This window comes from Ornithodoros turicata, chromosome 5, assembly GCF_037126465.1.
Source record: "Ornithodoros turicata isolate Travis chromosome 5, ASM3712646v1, whole genome shotgun sequence".
Classification (NCBI taxonomy): domain Eukaryota; kingdom Metazoa; phylum Arthropoda; class Arachnida; order Ixodida; family Argasidae; genus Ornithodoros; species Ornithodoros turicata.
Genome location: NC_088205.1, coordinates 32223111 through 32242331, shown reverse-complemented (window position 1 = coordinate 32242331; position 19221 = coordinate 32223111). Strand labels below are relative to the sequence as shown.

General features: G+C 43.8%; 1 protein-coding gene and 1 long non-coding RNA gene across 6 annotated transcripts; one reads left to right on the top strand and one right to left on the bottom strand.

Moving 5' to 3' along the window:
* Position 1: 1 nt before the first annotated feature.
* On the bottom strand, positions 2–5641 carry LOC135394310 (uncharacterized). Of its 4 annotated transcripts, none has more exons than XR_010422826.1 (3): positions 4455–5620; positions 3020–4389; positions 2–293 (listed from the first exon to the last, which is right to left on the bottom strand). It is a non-coding gene; the product is annotated as an uncharacterized LOC135394310 (long non-coding RNA). The 4 variants fall into 4 exon arrangements; XR_010422825.1 differs by having other exon boundaries at positions 3020–3896; positions 4062–5619; XR_010422827.1 differs by having other exon boundaries at positions 3020–3186; positions 3744–5603.
* LOC135394309 (tetratricopeptide repeat protein 17-like) lies at positions 5411–16803 on the top strand. Of its 2 annotated transcripts, none has more exons than XM_064624999.1 (9): positions 5411–5817; positions 6074–6333; positions 8505–8601; positions 8657–8773; positions 13743–13852; positions 13904–14051; positions 14622–14761; positions 14814–14986; positions 16330–16803. In XM_064624999.1, the coding sequence occupies exons 1-9, from the start codon at positions 5698–5700 to the stop codon at positions 16533–16535; spliced, it is 1371 nt and encodes a 456-aa protein (XP_064481069.1). In that variant the 5' UTR covers positions 5411–5697; the 3' UTR covers positions 16536–16803. The 2 variants fall into 2 exon arrangements, with proteins under 2 accessions (XP_064481069.1, XP_064481070.1); XM_064625000.1 differs by having other exon boundaries at positions 5743–5830.
* Positions 16804–19221: the final 2418 nt, after the last annotated feature.

The following is a 19221-nucleotide window of genomic DNA, read 5'->3' as shown; positions in this document are numbered from 1 at the left end:
TTATACGACAAAGACTATTTTATTGTACTTTAAGCAAGTGCTTCAAGAAGATATTCTACTTACAAACTTTGCAGAGCACTTAGTGCTTTCTCACCGTCACCAACTTCAGTCACTGTTCAATAACAGAGTCACGCAACATAAGTTTAGATATTTGCCGCAAATGTGGGGACTTCTGCCGCCCGAAACTTCCTGTGCCGCTTCATGTGTACGTTGAGCGTGTGCTTGCGAGTGAATGCCTTGCAGCAGAGGGCGCAGGGAAAGGGACGTTCACCGGCATGGCTCCTCATGTGTACCTGAGGAATGTGGCACTATGAACACGTGTTCCTCTAACAACTGAATAAGACAATGATAAATATAACAGCCACACAAAGGAATGCTTCTGTCAGCATCAGCCCGCAATACAACCGCTTTCTATTTGGATGTGACATGTTGTAGCTGTAATACAAAAATGTTGTTTCTTCAGCACTGCCATTCTCAGTATTCAATTATGCCGTGTAGCGTACACAAGCTACAATTTTTCAAAAGCAGGCTGACCTTGGTTTAAGAAGGGCATCTAATTCGAGACGAAATTTTATCAACGCATCTGTGGGTTAATATTGGAATTTTGATCCCGTGTTTAAACGTTCTCGTTTTAAAAGTTCCAGTCTCACAGCACTTGCTAAGTATTATGCATCCTAGGAATTCCACATCTGCTCTCATCCGACACATATGTATATGGTTGAATCAGAAAACAAGTCTCAATGAGACTCTTTGAGAGTTTGCAGTACAAAGGCAGTAGTTTTGCATTTTCCTTCAAACAATGTGTATGGCTGGGAAGACAGACTCATTTCCCTGTGATAGATGAGATAGCTGTGATGAGACATATGATCCCCTGAGACAGATGTGATGAGACAGACTGTGATACAAGTTGGTTGCAAAAAATAGCCCTTCAAAGTCACAACCACTACCCAACGAAGCTACGGCACAGACGGAGGCAAACACAAGGAAGACGAGTTTGTCTTCAACGAGATTGTCAAGGTTTGTCTTTGTCTGTGCCATAGCTCTGTCGATTTCTGAGAATGTCGTACCAACTGGCCCATTCTGCTATTGTAGTCACAACCACCACATGGACCAACATTTGGCACAGACACAAGTCAAATCATTTTATCAATAAGTCATCGGGGCATGGCATTCTCAACGGGGTTCTCGACTCAATAGAGAACATAGCTTTCTAGCTAGATTGAATTGCTAAACAGTTTACTGGCATACGATTCTGGAAGATTAGCCTGAACATAAGCAATCCAACTATGGAATAGGGCAAGGCAACAAATTAAATCATGTCTCACTGAGAAACTGTATTAGTAGCCACAGAAGGAGATTTCGAGCTTCTCACAAAACTCTGTTTTCATCATTTCCTTGAATTCATCATTCTTCCACTGTATCAATCAAATGTGCTTGCATTGCTTTCTGAAACCAATTCTGTCTGGAAACAAACTGTTCATGAACATGGCTTTAGTGCTACTCTGAGCCTCCTGTAAGATGACTCATTATGGGGTACAGTAGCATGGAAAATATAATACACACATACATTAGGCAACAAGTGGCTTAGCCTCTGCTGGCTGGAATAATAAGCAATAAACATCCAGAATTATAGTGCAGTGCACAGCACAGCATGTCTGTCCTCTTACTTGGAATTGTGCAGGACAGACTAGTTCAAGAAATTACTTTTTTTTTATTACGATAAATGGCAACATATTCTAAGTCAAGTGGGCCCCCTTGTGGATGTGCTAGAAACCTCCCCTGGCATAGCCCTAATTAATCTTGCATAATAGACTTTTTAATTATGAAAGATAGAAATTTCATGCAATAATAACATCAGCTCCTTTTAGCACACTCAGTGCAAGGAACTGGCCCCCAAAACCACGGCAGATGTGGAGGTTAGCCCTACTGGAAACGTGCTTCTCCCTCCCCTGAATCAGAGGAGGAAAGTCAGTAGCTTCTCTGGCTTCTGTTATCCCTCACGTTTTGCGGAAAGCAGATATGGTACGCAGATGCAACATGCAGATGTGGTATGGGATCCTTTCACCACCACGAAATCAGAAAAGCGGAAGCTGTTCAAATTTGGGCATTGGAAGTTCCTAATCTTCATGAATTGCATTGCATGTGAAGGTTTTGTACAAAAGAACAGAAACTGATCCCTTCCACAGAAGACGTAAAATACATCGGGTGAGGTTGCTCTACTTGTGTGTCAACCATAAGGTAAAGAGTAACGTGTACCATTATGTGCAACCATTTTTGCAGTGGAATATGCGCCACACTAACTCGAAGCAATGAAAGCAGTATAAAGCTGGAGCAGATGCTTTTAACCAATTTCAGGGTGTCTACCAAATTGCAGCCTTCAAATTCCCTGACCTTTTCAGGTTTTCACCGACTATTTCAAGTGATTTCCTGCCCAAAACAAAAGGGAACTTGGTGCCTGCTGCTACGTTTCAATACAGATCCCTCGTAAGACGGATAATTTATTGAGTATTGGTGAAGTTGCCCTGCTTTTCCACCTCTGAGCTAGTCATATTGGCGAACTGCTACCCGCGGCAACATTGCTGCAGCATGGCAGCTCAACCAGTGGTTGGGACTCGCAACTCGCTGCACATCGTCACAGCGATTGTCTGCGATTCTCCCTGACTTCAGCTGCATTTTGGCAAATTCCCTGACTGTTCCAGTTGCATCAAAATTCTCTGACAATTCCTGGTTTTCCAGGTTGGTAGACACCCTGCATTTTTCCTGCATTCTATATCTGACTGGAATATCCTGCCAGACAACATAGTTGGGGCAGCCTGGGTTGATCTCTTTTCGAATAATTTAATGAACTATGTTTAAGTGTATGGTGTATGTTATGTATTATGCTCGGGTTTCAGATTTTTCAGATATTTTTATTATTATTCCTCGATATTTGCAGCGTACATTGATACAACTACTGAGAGGGCAAGCCCTGTGCAGCGCTCTTAGTAAAGACCACGCTCTACCAAGAATCCATGCTCACCTTGAGGTTATCTTTACGAGTAAAGGAAGCTGGGCACAAGCAGCACTCGAATGGGCGTTTGGTGGTCCATATGGCACTGTGGTGAGTCCTCCTATAGCCACTTGACAAGGTAGTGTTCTGTAGAGGGTGCACAGTGGTACGTAGAAAATGCTCCTCTTGTGTTATTACTGCATGTGAATGAGTAACGTATCACTTTGCGTGCAACAGCTAGTCCCAGTGGCCAAGGATATTCCCAGGAATTTCACCTCGTGGGAAGTACAAACACTTTCAAGGTAAGAAGGAGGAGGAACCCAAAATGCCGAGCACACAGGAAAGACGCTGATGGGGAATTGGAGAATTTGAAAATTTGAATTGAGGAATATTCTGTGGCTCTCATAGGATGAGAATGAGAAAACTTTTGTTGTACTGTCTACTTTGTATGCGTATCCATGCAATTCTGAAGGATGAAAATATTGTGCACCTGAAGAATACTTGAAATGTGTTACTTTTCCATAGACCATGGGAAATGTACAGAATATAAATAATATGTATAGTTAGTTGCTGAAGGATCATTGGGCAAACATTTCATCATGTGTCTGTCCAACATAAATGTCTTCTACAGCACCATATAAGAGACAACAATACACCAATATCCAGTAAGCTGAGCCATCGTTAAAATGAAATTAACACTTCAAATGCTTCCTTTGCGGGTAAAACTTTCCACAGGAAAAGCACAGGTGAGCACCAGGAAAAACGGACGTCCTTGCATGATACGAGCACCAGCATTACCCCAAGGTAAACTATGAGGCAGCTGCTGTGAGCCTTCATGCACATTTGCAAGCTCATCCGTAACTCAATTCTGTTGTGTTGCACTGAAATGCCAGGCAGTATGTGTTCCCTGCAAATAAAAAAAAAACTCTATGAAAGCACTCCACTTGAGATAATTACTTGCACAGACGATATGCGAATGATGGACAGAACTATGATGATGAATGATGAACTATGGCACACATGAAGGCATCACCATGGGCATGTGACTTCAGTAAGACGTAAAGCTACCCACCTCCATTTAACCAGATTGTTACAAGATCAAAGGATAGACAGGTCTGTAGGAACAAACATGAAGATATTCTGCTCAGTTGGTGTGTGTCACATGCAGCAAAGGATTCACGGTGAATATGTGTAGGCGAATCAAGTCCAGCGACAGCTGTGGTACCTGCAGATTTCCTTCAGAGAGGTGTTCATAGACACATGCCAGTAAGCTCCCTTGTAAAGTCAACCAAGCACTAATCTCAGTAACAGATTTCCTCAGAAACCTGCTGCAACCTACTGCTACCGCTCTCAGTACTCAACCATCACTACCACCAGCAGATTATTTATCCATTTCAGGCCTGGAAAGCAAAGTGTATGTGACCATGGGAATTACAAAACGTAGACAAAGGTTTGCGATGGTTACATTTCTTGGAACTTCTGCATTTCCGTCAGCTCCCGTATTTGGAGAAGGGCATATGCATGATGTCTAGTATGTGTTGACGTGGGCCATGCATGTGGTTTCCTGGGGATGAAGCCTGTGGTGGCTTATCAAGGATTGTGACCGCCTACAAAACCAGCTCCCAGCGGGTCTTGCAGGAGAAACCCATATAACTGTCGAATTAAGACGTCAATGAACAGTGATCGCCTTAGCACCACGGGGGCCAGAAGCTTGCGCTACATGCACAGCAGCAGGTGTGGACAATTGATTGGGTGAAACAAGACATACACACTTTCACAACGGGTTTCGAAGCTGCGCAAACCTGCCACCTGGCACGCGCAAACATTCTGCCAAACAGTTTCTAGTTACACCGGAGGTGGAGTATGGCGCTCGTGTGTTGTTCAGTTTCTGCGCTGTGTGCTTTTGGTTCCTGGTGTTATGTCGAGTGTCTAGTAGCTGCAGCGGGTTTTCCATGGCTGCTGCAATGAACTTTCACTGAAAATTTTTACCTAATTTGATTTTCGGATGAAAATAGGGGAACTGATGTAGTTGCAGGAGCACAAAACTTGCTTTGCGTACGGCACGATAACGGCGCGTTGCAGACGACGGTGCTTGCGCATAGCAAACTACTATTTCACGTATAGTAGTAGATTGAAGAAGAAGCCCCGCCAGGTCGGGGGTCCGCAGCCGCCGAGATTTCGAACAGAGATGTCCAGGTGTTCGTCTAGTGGACCTTCTATTTTTGCGCGATCGCTAGATTTTCCACTTTTCGAGTGGGAACGGTACGTAATGCCAAGTGGTTCCGTGCATATGTTGCGTGGCTTCTCACTTCTCGGCTTGCGCCAATTTGCGCCAGTGGCTTGAGCTGTGGCACTGACCACTGGATTGGCCGTATGGATGGCTTAACTTGGCTTTTTGATATTTTTCATTTCTGGAACTGGACGACTGTAATGCAGTTTTTCCATGGAGGAAGGAAAAACATGTGTTTCCTTCCTCCATGAGTTTTTCCGACTTCAGTCAGTTCGGAACTTACTACTTTTTTGTGCTTTTATGGCATCAGCGGTGGCGTACGTCCCATTTTGAAACGGCGACCTATTTTAACTATCCTGCCACGACCTACTCTTTTTGGCACGCTTTTTGGAGCTGATGAGCCGGGAGTTCACGAGGTCACCATCAAGCCATCAAGAGCCAACAAAAGATCCAATTCAATCTCACAGAAGCTGGGAAGATGTTTGGTAGTCGTGCTTGCACTGTATGCTGTTTTAGTGCAGTGATTTGTTGTTACATTGGTTTTGTAACGTGTTCTACACACTGGATCGTTACAGAAGATGGCAAGATACAACCTCAGGTAAGGCAAAGAGGTAAATATATTTTCGCTCTTCGGCTTACATATGTCCGAGTCGCGTTCATCAACCTAAAGGCAAAATAGAATGAAATGCGTGCAGTTCGTCTCTTTGTTCATGGTTTTGAGAACGGCGAAATGCTATGGGACACATGACAAGCCAAGAAATGATTGAGTGGAATAATGATTTACATAATATTGGGACGCGTAGTGGAGCCGTCGTAGTTGCGTGCACGTTATTCACATTACACTGCCATTCTAGATGGACAGCGTGTTTTCTTTACGGCGTCCATACGACCTGATGGGACTCTTAGCACAAGAAGAACGGGCACACATGGTGGAATCTCTCAAGAAAGAACTTTTGCAACGGAAGGAAGAGATCGACCGCTGTGAAGATCAGGCGCAGGACGTCGAGCAGCGACTGTACGCCGCTGACCACGACTGCCTGATCGCTGCGCAGCCACTCACGGAGTTTGACCTCTACGTCAGCACCGTGGTACCTTTCGACCACAAAATTAAGAGGTACATTTTGCGACGTGTACTGAATAACCGTTTATTAGATAATTGTGTGCGCATTCTATGAATTTTCGCAGACTGACCACTATTATTTCGCCACAACTTTTTGCATAAAATTTCAAAAGATTTTTCCTCACAGAATAACAGGTGTTGTTACACTGACAGCAGAACCAAGAGCAAAACAAGAGGAATGGGATTAATCCATTGCATCGTTCGTGATTTAGATGCGAAGGAAACCTCATTTTACGCATTCTCTCTTTCTGAAACACTCATATGGTTATTCGGGAAACAGTTAGTTGACAATGTTGCCAGCACAGCTATTCCTGTTTAATGGGTGGTTTTCAAGTTGAGAAGTGGCACTATGCATGGTCTTCAAACTTCCGGTCCAAAATTTCTCTCAACTGGAGCAAAGCAAAACTGTATAAGCTCTGGCTTAAACGACAACTAAGATGAGTTGGCCTAGGAACGCCTGCCCCCCAAAGAAGTTTAGATTTTGTGACACATCATGCATTGAGACTTCGTGTTTGTGTCAGTCCCCTCGTGTTCCCTAGTCTCGGGGTTTTTTACATTATGCAACATCATGCATGTTTTGGTTTCGTTTGGCGTGCGCTTTGAAATCGCGATCTTTTGCTGTGCGAAATGTTTTGTTACAATGCGTTCAATTTGACGCTTCAGATAACAAAGATAAGTAACATTTCAGATATGGCACAACAAAATGTACAGGCAGTATTTTATGCAGCAATCTTCCGCACTCTGAGGATGGCACATATGTAGTCGTTTCTTTTTAGTTTGGGACGAAACTGTGACTTTAGTGATATTATTTTCACATTATGGGGGAGGGGGGGGGGGGGTTGATAATGTTATCACAACCAGGCAAAATTCAACATGATAAGTAAACAGCACAGCATTCGGTGACAAGTGCCTATACCCCTTAGCTCAATTTTCGTTTATGCTAATGACATTTTTCCAAAGGCTCATAGGATCCCAAGGTATGCGATACTTGTTATGTTGATTTTCCGCAGAAGCGCTGAACATCCACTTATTTTTACCTTGAAAACACGCTGATGCTATACAACTCCAGCAGAACTTCGGACCGGAAGTGTAAACCCACGTGACATTGCAACTTCCCTTACGTCATTGTGACAGGAAGTTGCAAACCACCATTTCTTCAAAACCATGGCCTTTTGGGGCTTTGCACTGTTGACTACGACAGAGAATAGAGTGTATGCATTCTGAGTAAGGCGGCAACCGCATGGAGCAACTTTTGCCAACTGAATCGGGCCAACTGAGCGCCAACTCAGCGTGAACGGAACGGTATAGAAGCAATGCAACCGCATGGAGCAGAATGTCCACGTTGAGGTTGTCATGGTGAAGCGTCGGCCTAGCGTTTACCACCGCTTGTTGCACGCGAAGTGGCAATGCTTATTGTAGTAAACTGCTGTACGCATTGTTTAGTAACATAAATGATACTTTAGTGGTTCTTGAAAAAGTACGGTGCTAATAATATCTAGAAATCAGGTGTTTACAAGAAATTTTGAGATATGAAGAGAATGTTGGCTTATGAGTGTTTCTGGCAGTGCTCACTAAAGAAATATCAGACTGCATTTTTGTTACCGTTATCTCCTCACACATTTCCGATTTGCCATGTGCCACAAATAATATTTTGATGTTTCATTTAGTCACCTTCTGCTTGCACACTACTTGCCACCTCCTGCCAAAGGATATATTTTAAGTTCCAAAGGGGTGGCCTCCATATTAATATATCCACGTCGAAGTCCGCGCGACGGGTCATCTGCGTGTCCTTCTAGGAGGCAGGGCGAAGAGAGCAAAGCCCGAAATGAAAAAAAAAAAAGCGGTCACAGGCATGGTCACAGGTGACTTTGTCACGTGCTTGTGGCATTTCCTGTGAAGCGTGTTTTCATTGGCGCACACGGTTCCGTCGGGTGGCGTCACTTCCTCTCCTCAGACTAAATATCTATCCTTGGCAGAAACCGGCTCATCGGTCCGTCGTCTATTGTTCGCTTAGTAGGTCACCGTTCCTTTCAAGTTCTGCTGTCATTCAGTTGGCAAAAGTGCTCCATGCGGTTGCCGCCTAAATCATGCTCTGAGACTATCCTTTTATGTACGATAAGGTGTTGCTCCATGAAGGTGTCAGATTTTAAATTTTACTGTTGCAGTCACTCAGATGAAATGCTGCCCGAAGAGATGCCACAGCCCAACTGCTCCAAAGTGATGGACCTCAACTTTAGCATGCATGCCTTTGAGCACCTCGCTGTTAGTTCTGGGGGAAACTGTAAACGTTCTCCCACTGATACATCTCTACATGCAGGGCGTGCGTGAACGACATGCTCTCAATATGACCCCAGAGGCTGGCTTGCACCGTGCTGTTTCGACCATTGAAAGCACCCACGAGTTTGGTCACCAAGTCTACAAGGCCATGGCCAAGGTGAGATCACAGAACATGTGCCTCTGCTTTGTTTTGCGAATGTCCGCAACATTCAGAGCAGATTTTATATATTTCCTTGGTGCCATCCAAAGTTTTTCTTTATATGCCCCACATTAATGGTAGGGTTAGAATATAAGTAGGGCGTTGTGTTTTAAGGCTAAATCCAGAAAAGCCCATCTTTACCCAAGATTTGCATCATTGTCACTTGGGGTAAACCTCAAAAATCGCAGAAACCAAACTTGGCAAAAATTGCAGAGACAGCCATTGATACAGGTACTGGAAAACGCCAAGCACTGCACAATCGGCACAGGTGCTAGGCATATCGCCGTTCTTCTGAAATGCGAGACACACACTTTTTTATTTTCCAGCCAAAAATTTGACCTGGTACAGTCGCCGACCAATTTTTTTGGACTTGTATTCCGATCATATGGATCAAGCAGTCCGAACTTTTAGACAGTCTAAAATCTGCATTTTTAAAAAAAAATTTATTTGGGCACTCACACTGGCTTGAAATAACTGTCAACACGAGTTTGCTCCGCCGCGCAGACACGGGATAATGCATTGCAGCGAACTTCTGCTAGTGTAGCCTCGTCGTCATACACTTCCATGACCGTAGTAACAACCGTAAGGATCACTGTGGTTGACGGGGGCGCAACGGCAACCTCTTCTTCACTGCCACAGTCGTCCGAACCTTCTGGCGGCAGATCGAGAACCTGGACGACGACATTGTCAACAGAGAGTTCTGGGCAGAAATGGTCATTGTTGTCCACGTCTGATCATCTTCACATGACGACGACATTCTGCCAGCTATCCAAAGTTTTGGAACGCGTCTGAAGCTGAGAGGCAACGCACGCACAACTAATCTCCACCTTGGCATGTGCTGCGCTCTACGCATGCGCCGGGTCAGTGCGCTTCTCTTCGTGGTGCAGTCTGGAAACACACTGTAGTGCACCTGTTTCGGCTCTTGGAAGACGAAAAGTCTGAGAAAATAGGCGAGCTCGGACCGAAGTTAGTACAAAAAAAACTGGGCAGTCCATTCGAAATATTGGAAGCGGAAATACATTGGCTGTATGGGGCATTTGACAGTGCCAAGAGTTTTGTTCCGAAAATTGGGGAGTCCGAAATATCGGTCGGAGACTGTATATAACCCAATTCCCTCCCCTCCCCCCAAAGTTTTACAGCGTCGGCTGTATAGTGTAGCCTTTCCCGCGATCGCGTTGGCGTCATCGACATTTGCATGTCCGCACAAAATGATGACAAGGGGAAGGTACTATCACAGGAGCGGCATGAATGAAAACGACGAAGACAACAGGGAAAGACAGGCGAGTTATGTTATTCGCGCAATTTTACAGCGTGTACAATTTTAGTGGAGACTTTCCCCGAGATCACAGCAACAGCATTCGCATGTCCGCACAAAACTCTTATCGCATGTGCGCTCAGCAGTGGGAGTAAGGAGGAGAATCCTGCCAGTTTACAACCGCTGTCGATGGAAAGTGAGATAGCTGAGTGAGCTGGCAATGACTTCAACTTCTATCACGGAAAGGTGAATATCGACAGAACTTTGGAAGATGAATTTCATCAACTGCAAAAGCACGTCACTACGCAATGCGGGGTACACCTAGACAAGCCCCACTAGTTGACACAACAACTGGACCTTCTGCTGTGCACTGACATCCGCCAAGCCACAACTATACATGACTCATGCATAGTCTTGGTGTTCCAGAACAGTCCCCTCGTTCAGGACACCACTCACCTCACCAGCCATTTCAACGGCCACGAATCAATACTTACCACAGTTAAATAAATTTGTCTACACACTTTTATCCGGCTTTATCTCACCACACGCACAGCTGATACTGAATTTGGCGGTCGTGACCGTCCTGTAATTTTTTAAAAACATAGAGCCTGAAAACAGAAGGGTATAAATATAAGCAGGTCAGCAGAAAGCTGTGGATAATAGAACTTAAAGGAGCTGTAAAGTGAAATATAACCACAATGTTTCAAGGTACCATGATGTAGAACTTGGCTTTGTGATCACACACACAAGACATCACCTCTCAGTTCTGCATACTTTTCGCACTAATTAATTTTGAACACTTTCGGAAACTGAAAGGTGGAGACCCTAAACATTCGGAAAGAACAAAGTTGGAGCCAGCCCCGGATTGGCGGCCAGACATGATGTGATATTGATGTACAACTAGACAGGTTATTAATTACCATTAGACTTCTTTTTTTGTTGTTTATTTTGAAGAGCAACAGCAACTCTTGTTAACAGTTGTGACATTCGAGTTCTGTGCTTCCGAGGTGATCTGTGCGATCTGTTGGCCCTTCTCTCTCTCCGCATTTGTGTCGTCTGCTAGCTGCTGTTAGCAAAACCTCGCATCCAAGTGATTTGAACGAATGTCTGGCTTGTGTTCTTGTGTTCTAAAATACACAAAACGTGCATCTTCGCAATGAAACGTCTCCTGCACTCTCGAGAAACACACGATCTCGCCTGATGTATCGTCTAGTTGCATGCATTCTTGATTCTTGACTCAAGAAGATGGCACACTAGTCGTGTCATGGTTGGGGCGCCTCTGGAGTCCGCTAGATTGCTTCGCACAGCAGTCTTTTAAATTCGATTGCTGAAAAAATACTCAATATACAGCAGAACTATTACGTATCTGAAGTGTCCAAGTTGCAAGCTTTCAGAAAACCGTACAGTTTCTGCAAGTTTGCCATTCACTTTACAGTTCCTTTAAAGAAACAATGCAAGACCCTAAATAAGCAGTAAGTAATTATTTGATGCAGGATACATGAGAGTAGCTCATTGGAAGAGCATGTAACAGGTGTATGATGTCCATGCATGTGAAACACCATTCCCTACTTACATAGAGTGATGTCACAAGTCACGAAGGTATCGATCAGAGGCATCACCATACGACATCTGCCGTCATGAATAATTGACACTGCTCAGGTCAGTGTGGCCAAGGAGCACTAGAACTGTGCAAAAAGGCTGAAGATTACCTGACACACAGAAGATGTTCCAAGTGCTGCTGTTGAAGCTGGTTGAGTCACTGACAGTACAGACCATGTCATCTCTGTTCGGTGATGTGTTCACCTGCTAAGCTGTGATAACCCAATGTAAAGTACTGCAAAAATAGTAATGTTTGTAAATGTGATGCTCACTATTTTTTTTCTTTTTTGCAAAATTCAAATCACTCAAAATATTGGTAAAAATTACAGAATTATTTTTACACACTGGAAATGTGACTGGTTAGCACTGGCTTGTGTTATAAAATAAATAAGTGCTGCTTTTGCATGATAGCAGTAGCCTTGAACGACCAAGCAAAGTTCTGACGTCCACAAGACAACCCATAAAGTTGCGAAGAGTTTAATATGACACATGTTGACGGTTATTCTGATTGTAAAAAAGCTTTCAATATTTCAAATTTCCTATACAGTAAAACCCGCAGATAGCGATATCGCGTATAACGATATACCTAATAAAACGATGGTTCATGATTTTACCGTCAAAATATACATTGGTTCTATGGGGAAACGACCCGCGTATAGCGATAGGGAGACCGCGGTTCCGAGTATTCGTATAACGGTGTTGGACGCTGTCCCGTGCGCGTAACCACGCGGCGATTTTCGCCACGTTTTTTTCGCGGCGAAACAAAAAAATTCGTATAATCCGAAATTCACATCAAAATAATTAAACCAAAATAAAAATTGAGGCAAGAAAATAGACTGTGACTGTTCATTTTCCAATACTGTCAGTGAAAGAGGTAGGTGGTAACGCTTTTATGTCTCCGTATTTGGCCAATGCTGCTCAAATTCGCGAGATGATTCAAAAGCTTAGCATGTGCTTTCCACCCGCGAGTCGCGCGACAGTGTTCTAAAGCGAGCTTCTCCTAGAGCACACAGGCGTTAGGTGAAGCCGACTTGCGGAATGGTGACGTGATAGTGTTGCCAGAAGTTGTCCTGCTATGTTGTCTGGTTCCCACCACGAGTTCTGATCGCCGTTTTCCCAAGCCACCGCGATGTCACACAGCTTCGCGTTTTTTTAGCATCTGTTTCATTTTCTTCGGCTACACGCGGGGTGGCGCGCGACTTTTCGGGGACGCGCTATTTAGGTCAGCCCTCGTTTAGCGATGTACCCCGTATAACGATGGAATTGGCGATTACCATCAATATCGTTATACGCGGCTTTCACTGTACTTCAACATGCATGTAATGGCATATAATCCTGGAAGTCTTACCACCCAAAACTGAGAGGTTTGCTCTGTTCCAGACTTCCTGCTGCTATCCCTGATATTGCTAAATATTCTTGTTGGCGATCATTGGCTTACAAATACACTAAAATGGCACAAAGAGTGTCTAACGAACTGCTTTCAAGTTGCACATAGCACACAGGCAGTGAGGCTAAGTTGAGAGGAAGGCATCAGGAGTGGTACTTCACACCAGTACTTTGAGCAGAAGGCCATTTTTCTTCTGGGCATTGTCCTAATCAATATTGGTTAGGACAAGCGTGGTGAAGAGTTGCGTGGTGAAGAGTTGCGTGGTCAAGTGTGATTCACTAAGGCCCGGTTTCACAAACTCCAATTGACATTTGAACTGAGATCAACGATCCCTTATCTCGAATTTAACGTTTAACTCTGCTTCACTAAGGGGGAGTTATTGTCACTGAAACATTCATCACGTCACCAACTAACACTTGTAAAAAAGACTTGAGTGTTTAGTTCAAGTTTTAGCAACCCTTGATCTCTGTTCAAAGTTAACCAGCGTGGGTAAAACTGGGCCTAAGTATTTAGAGTACCACATTGGGAATCTGAACCTGTGCCTGTCTTTAACAATTTAATGTGTGAAAAAATGCTTATAATATGTAATGTGCATTTATTTTATTTTCACTGCAGAATTTTTTGTACAGATTTTTAAGCCCTTAAATATGACTGAGGTTGGCTGTACAATGTGACTCTGCATGCAGAACAACAGTTCATGGGTGATTTTCAACCTGGCTGCTTATTACTGGCGGGAGAAGGGCGCTGCTGCCGAGGCTGTCGAATGTGTGCGCAGAGCACTACACTTCTCTCCCCGGTAAGTGAATGGCTTTGTAAGGGAAGGATGGAGAGACCTTTACTCCTACAGGGAACACAAAGACGTGGCCCTCATCAGCCTGGGAAATATTCTGCATCGTTCCCATCTGTCCGAAGAGGCAGCCATCGTTGTACACGCAGCTGTGGATACTGCGCCTGACAATGCTATTTGTCATTTTACCCTGGGCAACATTTATGCAGTATGTCCCTTTTCTGTCTTGAGCCTAGACAAGCATATCCACAGTGCAGAAGGCAGACTGAACCCTGTTACCTTTAAACGGGTCGTGGCGCTTCACCCAAAGTTATCCATGACAAATGCAGAAGATGGTTATTTGCATCGATGCCAACTGAAATGACTTGTCACTCATTTTTGGTCTTTCTTGTGTCAGTACTTCACTCATTCACTCGTTACATAAAACAGACACCTTCCTACATTCTGCCAGCCTCCAGTCTATAGTGTGCATGCTGTGTACCTGGCATTTGGTCCTCACATGTGAGGTTATGGTTGTAAAGCTGCCCATAGCATTATAGAATATTTGCGCCCTTGCTGTACAGCCCTATACTTTTCCTTCACAGAAAAGTCGTGTGGGTATCACAGCTGTATTGGATAATTCAATTTTAATAACTGGGACAGTTTTGAGTCTCTTCAAACAAGTGAACTATGTACATAAGTTTAAATAGCTTTACCACACTCATCATCTGTCTGAACTGTGGACCACCCCTGAGCGTGTGTGGGCATGCCTGTACTAATATTGTGCTGCTTCAAATAGGTGCTGGCAGACTACAACAAAAGTGTCATCTGCTTTGAAAACACTCTGAAAGTTCAACCGGACTTTAAGAATGCGAAGCAGCGGTTGCATGCAGTCCTGTGTCACAGCAAACTTGAGGCAGCATTAGAAGCCCAGCACAAGTAAGTGCTATTTGATCACTCTCATGGGTGACAACATGTAAGGTTTCAACAGTTCCTTGCAGAGAATGTTAGGCCAATTGCACGAGTACCAGGAGCGGCGTGAGTTATGGCTTCAAAAGAGTGAGCAGCTTATTGGAGAGCAGGCATCCCCAGAGCGCACACTGGAGCAGCATGTCCTGTACCAGGAACACCGGCTCAGGCAGAAGCCTAACCAACAACAAAAGGGTAAATTTCTTTTTCCCCGCTTGGAATGTACCAGTTGTAATGGCTACCCACATTTACAGCCTGCCATGCATACATTTCCTTTTCCAAATGTACACTTTTTACTTAATGAACGTTTTCTGGGTAAAAGATTGGAATCGCAAGCTTCATAATGTATCGTAGTTCCAAATTTACATCATTGGTTCATTCACGAAAGTCACTTAAGACCTGAATGAGTATATGAGGTCTTAAATAAATTAGAAGACTAGCGCAAGATCAGTAGTCAGCAGCAAAATAAAAAATTAATAAAAAAAACATGAATATGATAGGAAAGCCTCAGCCTTTGGAAAGGTACAGTGTTTCAGACAGAAATTTACATCACTTGAGTATAGGTTACAAGAAAATTGTAATTAAATTATCATAATTGTACTAATACTGTATTCTGGGTATAACACAGATATTGCAGCGCATTTCTTGTCATACCAGATTTTCGAAACCACACCTCTGGTCGCATATCTCAATATGCCGGGAATTGCTGGTTTTATTCTGTCATGCATAGAAATGTGCAGCAATATGGTATTTGGATTTTGGTACTGATTACTTCAAAACCAATTACAGTAATTTCATTATCTGTAACGAATTATCTCACTGCTCTTACTTTTATCTCCTACATTGGTTTCTTCAAGTGTTAGAATTGTCAAACAGTCAAGAAAGTTCTACATATATATGTATTACTGGTTGCAGACGACTTTGGATATTGTGTTAGATCTCTCTTATCATGATCTTAAAGAATGATGAAACAGTGTCTCGTTCGTCAAGCTGCCCATCGGGAGTCGCCACGCAAAATATTTTTGCTATGCTGTGTAATGCCACCATGCCATCAAATTTACAAAAACAGTTAAAGAAAGCAACTGCAAATGGACGGCACGAGTCACATGCCAGGGGGATAGGTGATGTCATGACGTTCCCTCCTCTTCTTCCCCTCATTCAACGATACGCTCGTTCCCAGAGCGGAGCATTTCTTAAAGGTGTGCAGAACGAAGGCCCTTCACGCACTGCAGGTCACCTACGCTTGTTCTTTCATGGGAGCTTGTTTTGTTCATTGCAGAAGCAGCATCAACTATGTTGCCACGTGAAAGATAACGAGAGGATAGAAAGGTAGCAAGCGAGCTGGTGGTATAGATCCGTAACTTCACCCAGTCTCGGGTTGTTAAGTTATGGACGTGAAAGATGTTTGCCAGCAAATTTATGCAGTGTCTCTATCCTATCTGAAAGACTGCAGTTGACGAGAAACGTTGTGTTTGTCTTAATTGTTCTTTCAGCCTCTGCAATTTACATCTCTTTCCCAATTGACCTCTGTCTTGTAGGGCACAGCTGCTTTCAGTTGGAGCGCAATGGGCATGCCTTATTGAGTTGCAACGTGAATCACATCCCATATCATGTGGACAGCTTGCATGACTTGGGTCTCAACCAGCAGTTTGTACAAGCTGTGGAATCGCGAGCTTCACGCCTCATCCACAAGGTCCACCTGCGCAGTTCGTCTGTGCACCCAGAACAGTGCCGACGCACATAGTGTCGACCCTTCTGTGAGAATCACCCACGAAAATGTAACAGCACCACCCAATCAGGTTACAGTTACAAGGAAGCACGTCTTCTGAAATGGGGAACAGAATTGAAGATAGGTGTTCGTAAATGGAACGGGATACTCTCCTGACAGTTTACAATTCAATAAGGCCATGTCAAGCCATCATTGATGTTCTTCGAGAAATGCAAAGAGATTGTGCACTTGACAGTATCTGTGTTCAAGTAGGATTCAAATAAAGGTACTTTACTTGTGTGAACCTCAAATGTGAAGTAGTGGTTTTGAAGAACATGATGTTGGAGAAAACAACAACAACTGACAATTGGAAAAAGCAGCAGAAAATGAGGGCTCTTCATTGAGAGCCTTTGTATTACATTATTGTTACTCAGTCTCTCCATTGCGGTCTCTTACTAACTGATAAGTCCTCCAGCTCTGCTTGTGACATACAAAATGCACAGAATATGAAGTGGTGGATGTTTATAGTCATATCACATTGAGGTATATAACCTGAACACACAACATTTTTGTGTAGTGTAATCTACATTGAATATACAGTAGACTTCATTAAATCGACCATGATGGGACCATGAAATTATGTTCAACAATCCCAGCATTTTCCCAGCACCACCCCCTCTGGAGGGGAGCCGCTGATATTTCGAACAGAGACTGTTCTTCTGGGCATAGGCACAGACTACAGGGGGCCCGAGGCCTACGTGATTGGAATGTGGTAAGAAATCTGGCTTAACCCAAACTTGTCCTGATTCGGGAGGGAATAGTCGGGAGGAATCTGGTTTAACCCAAAAAGGTCAGACCCTAATTATATGCTACCTGATAGGGTAGTCCTAAAAAGATATGACGTATTTCAGCGTCAGCTGTGTGCGGTTGGGGTTGAGTTTGTACACAAAGAGTTTACTTCAGCATGACTCGCTTCGCGGTCGTTGAAAATGGTTGGCGAAATGAGGTGTCTTGAATGAAGTGGGCGTGTTCATTGGGTGCGCTTGCACGAAACTGTTGAGGGAAATACTCAAGTTTTTCACTCAATGCATGCAGGATGGACTAATGCTTGAGTGAAAAACTCGTTAAGTGTTCCACACAGTTTCGTGCAAGAGGGCCCAAGTCTATGCACGATCCATGCCTCGTCGTGGGTAGGCGGACGTCTGTGCTGTTTCACCCTCTCCTGCGATGAATGACGTGGTCACCACGCATTAAACTGGCTCTTCTTGCCTCCTTACCCTTCAGCTAAACATATGTACACCACAAACATTTTGTGCTGTGCTACACGGACCACGCAATCAGCTGTGATTCTGCACGTAACAGCTGGCACTGTAAAACATTGCTTACTCCAGCAAAGGCGATTCTTTGAAAGTCACTTTCTTTTGTGGTGTCAAATATTTTGGTACCCAGGGTGCTCTTCGTGATAATGCAAAGTCTCTGCCACTAAATTTTAAGCGCCTGCATCATAGTTTATGCGTGTGCGCCAGTTTATGGCAAGCTCAATAATGTGCAAAATGTGCTCCCAAAGATGCTTGCGGTTTGCTTAACAGTGTGTAAAAAAATTTAAATGTGTCCAAGGATCACAGTTAGGCTGTAGGCTCTTACACATAACTGAATTATAGTTACTCCTCTACTACAAAGATCTTAAGAAAAGTACCTTAAGAAATAAAGTTGCAAGGACTGTGTCTGGTTGTACTTCAGGGAAACGGCCCTGCTAATGGAGGCTCCTGCCCCAGTACAACCCAGTTTGTCAGCGAGGAAGGTGCTTGCTCACAAGCACACTGTCCACAGTCCATGAAGGGTTGAAGACAGAACAAACTGTAGTTTGTGAGTTAAGCGCATGTTCATGGTATGAGGTTCATGAACTTGCTGTTGGCAAGGGCAGGAAATGACGTACTGGACACAGCAGTGGGGTAGCTATTCTACAGACTGTGCTCTACAGTGGTGGAACTGAAGTAGAATGAAGTGCAGTGAAGGCGACAAGGTTTCTGAGCTGGAGGGATTGATGTGTTGCGCTTGGAAGCCCAGCAGCTAGTGTAGAACAATTAATGACAACCCTGATATTGTACCTCCATACTTCCGTAGAGTATAGGAAATGACATTTTATTTATTCCAAAGATGGAATTCTTTCCCTACAATATCAAATGAGATAACACAGTCAGCATTCCATACACAACGTCGAGCTTGAGGTCTTCTGATGTCTTGACGATTCCCTAATAAGCAGCACACAAGCGCAACATTTGTTTTTAAATTCTGGTTATCACCCCATGTGGTCTACTATGGTACCTGATTGTGGAACTGCCAATGCAGGAAAAAGCAAAATTTGTTTTTACTCCAAAATGTTGCAACAAAACTTAATATAATGAGGAGCAGTTTAATGCAAGGTGAACTGCTGCATCACGCATAGCATCATTGAGTGCCTCCTACCCTCTATACTTCCCGTGGCCCAAAATGATCTGCATTAGAAGCTAAATAGACACTCTTATTGGGAAAAAAATATTCTACAACCAAAGCACTGCAGTCAGAACTAGAATTCTTCAATTATTCTAGAATTCTGTGAGGGAGTTAAGTGCTTCACCCCCAGCACTTGCAGAGAGCAAGTTTGCGAACCACACACCCGGAACATGCAGCAAGAACATGCTGCATCACCCACAAACTGCACACCATCCAGACTTCAGCCCTC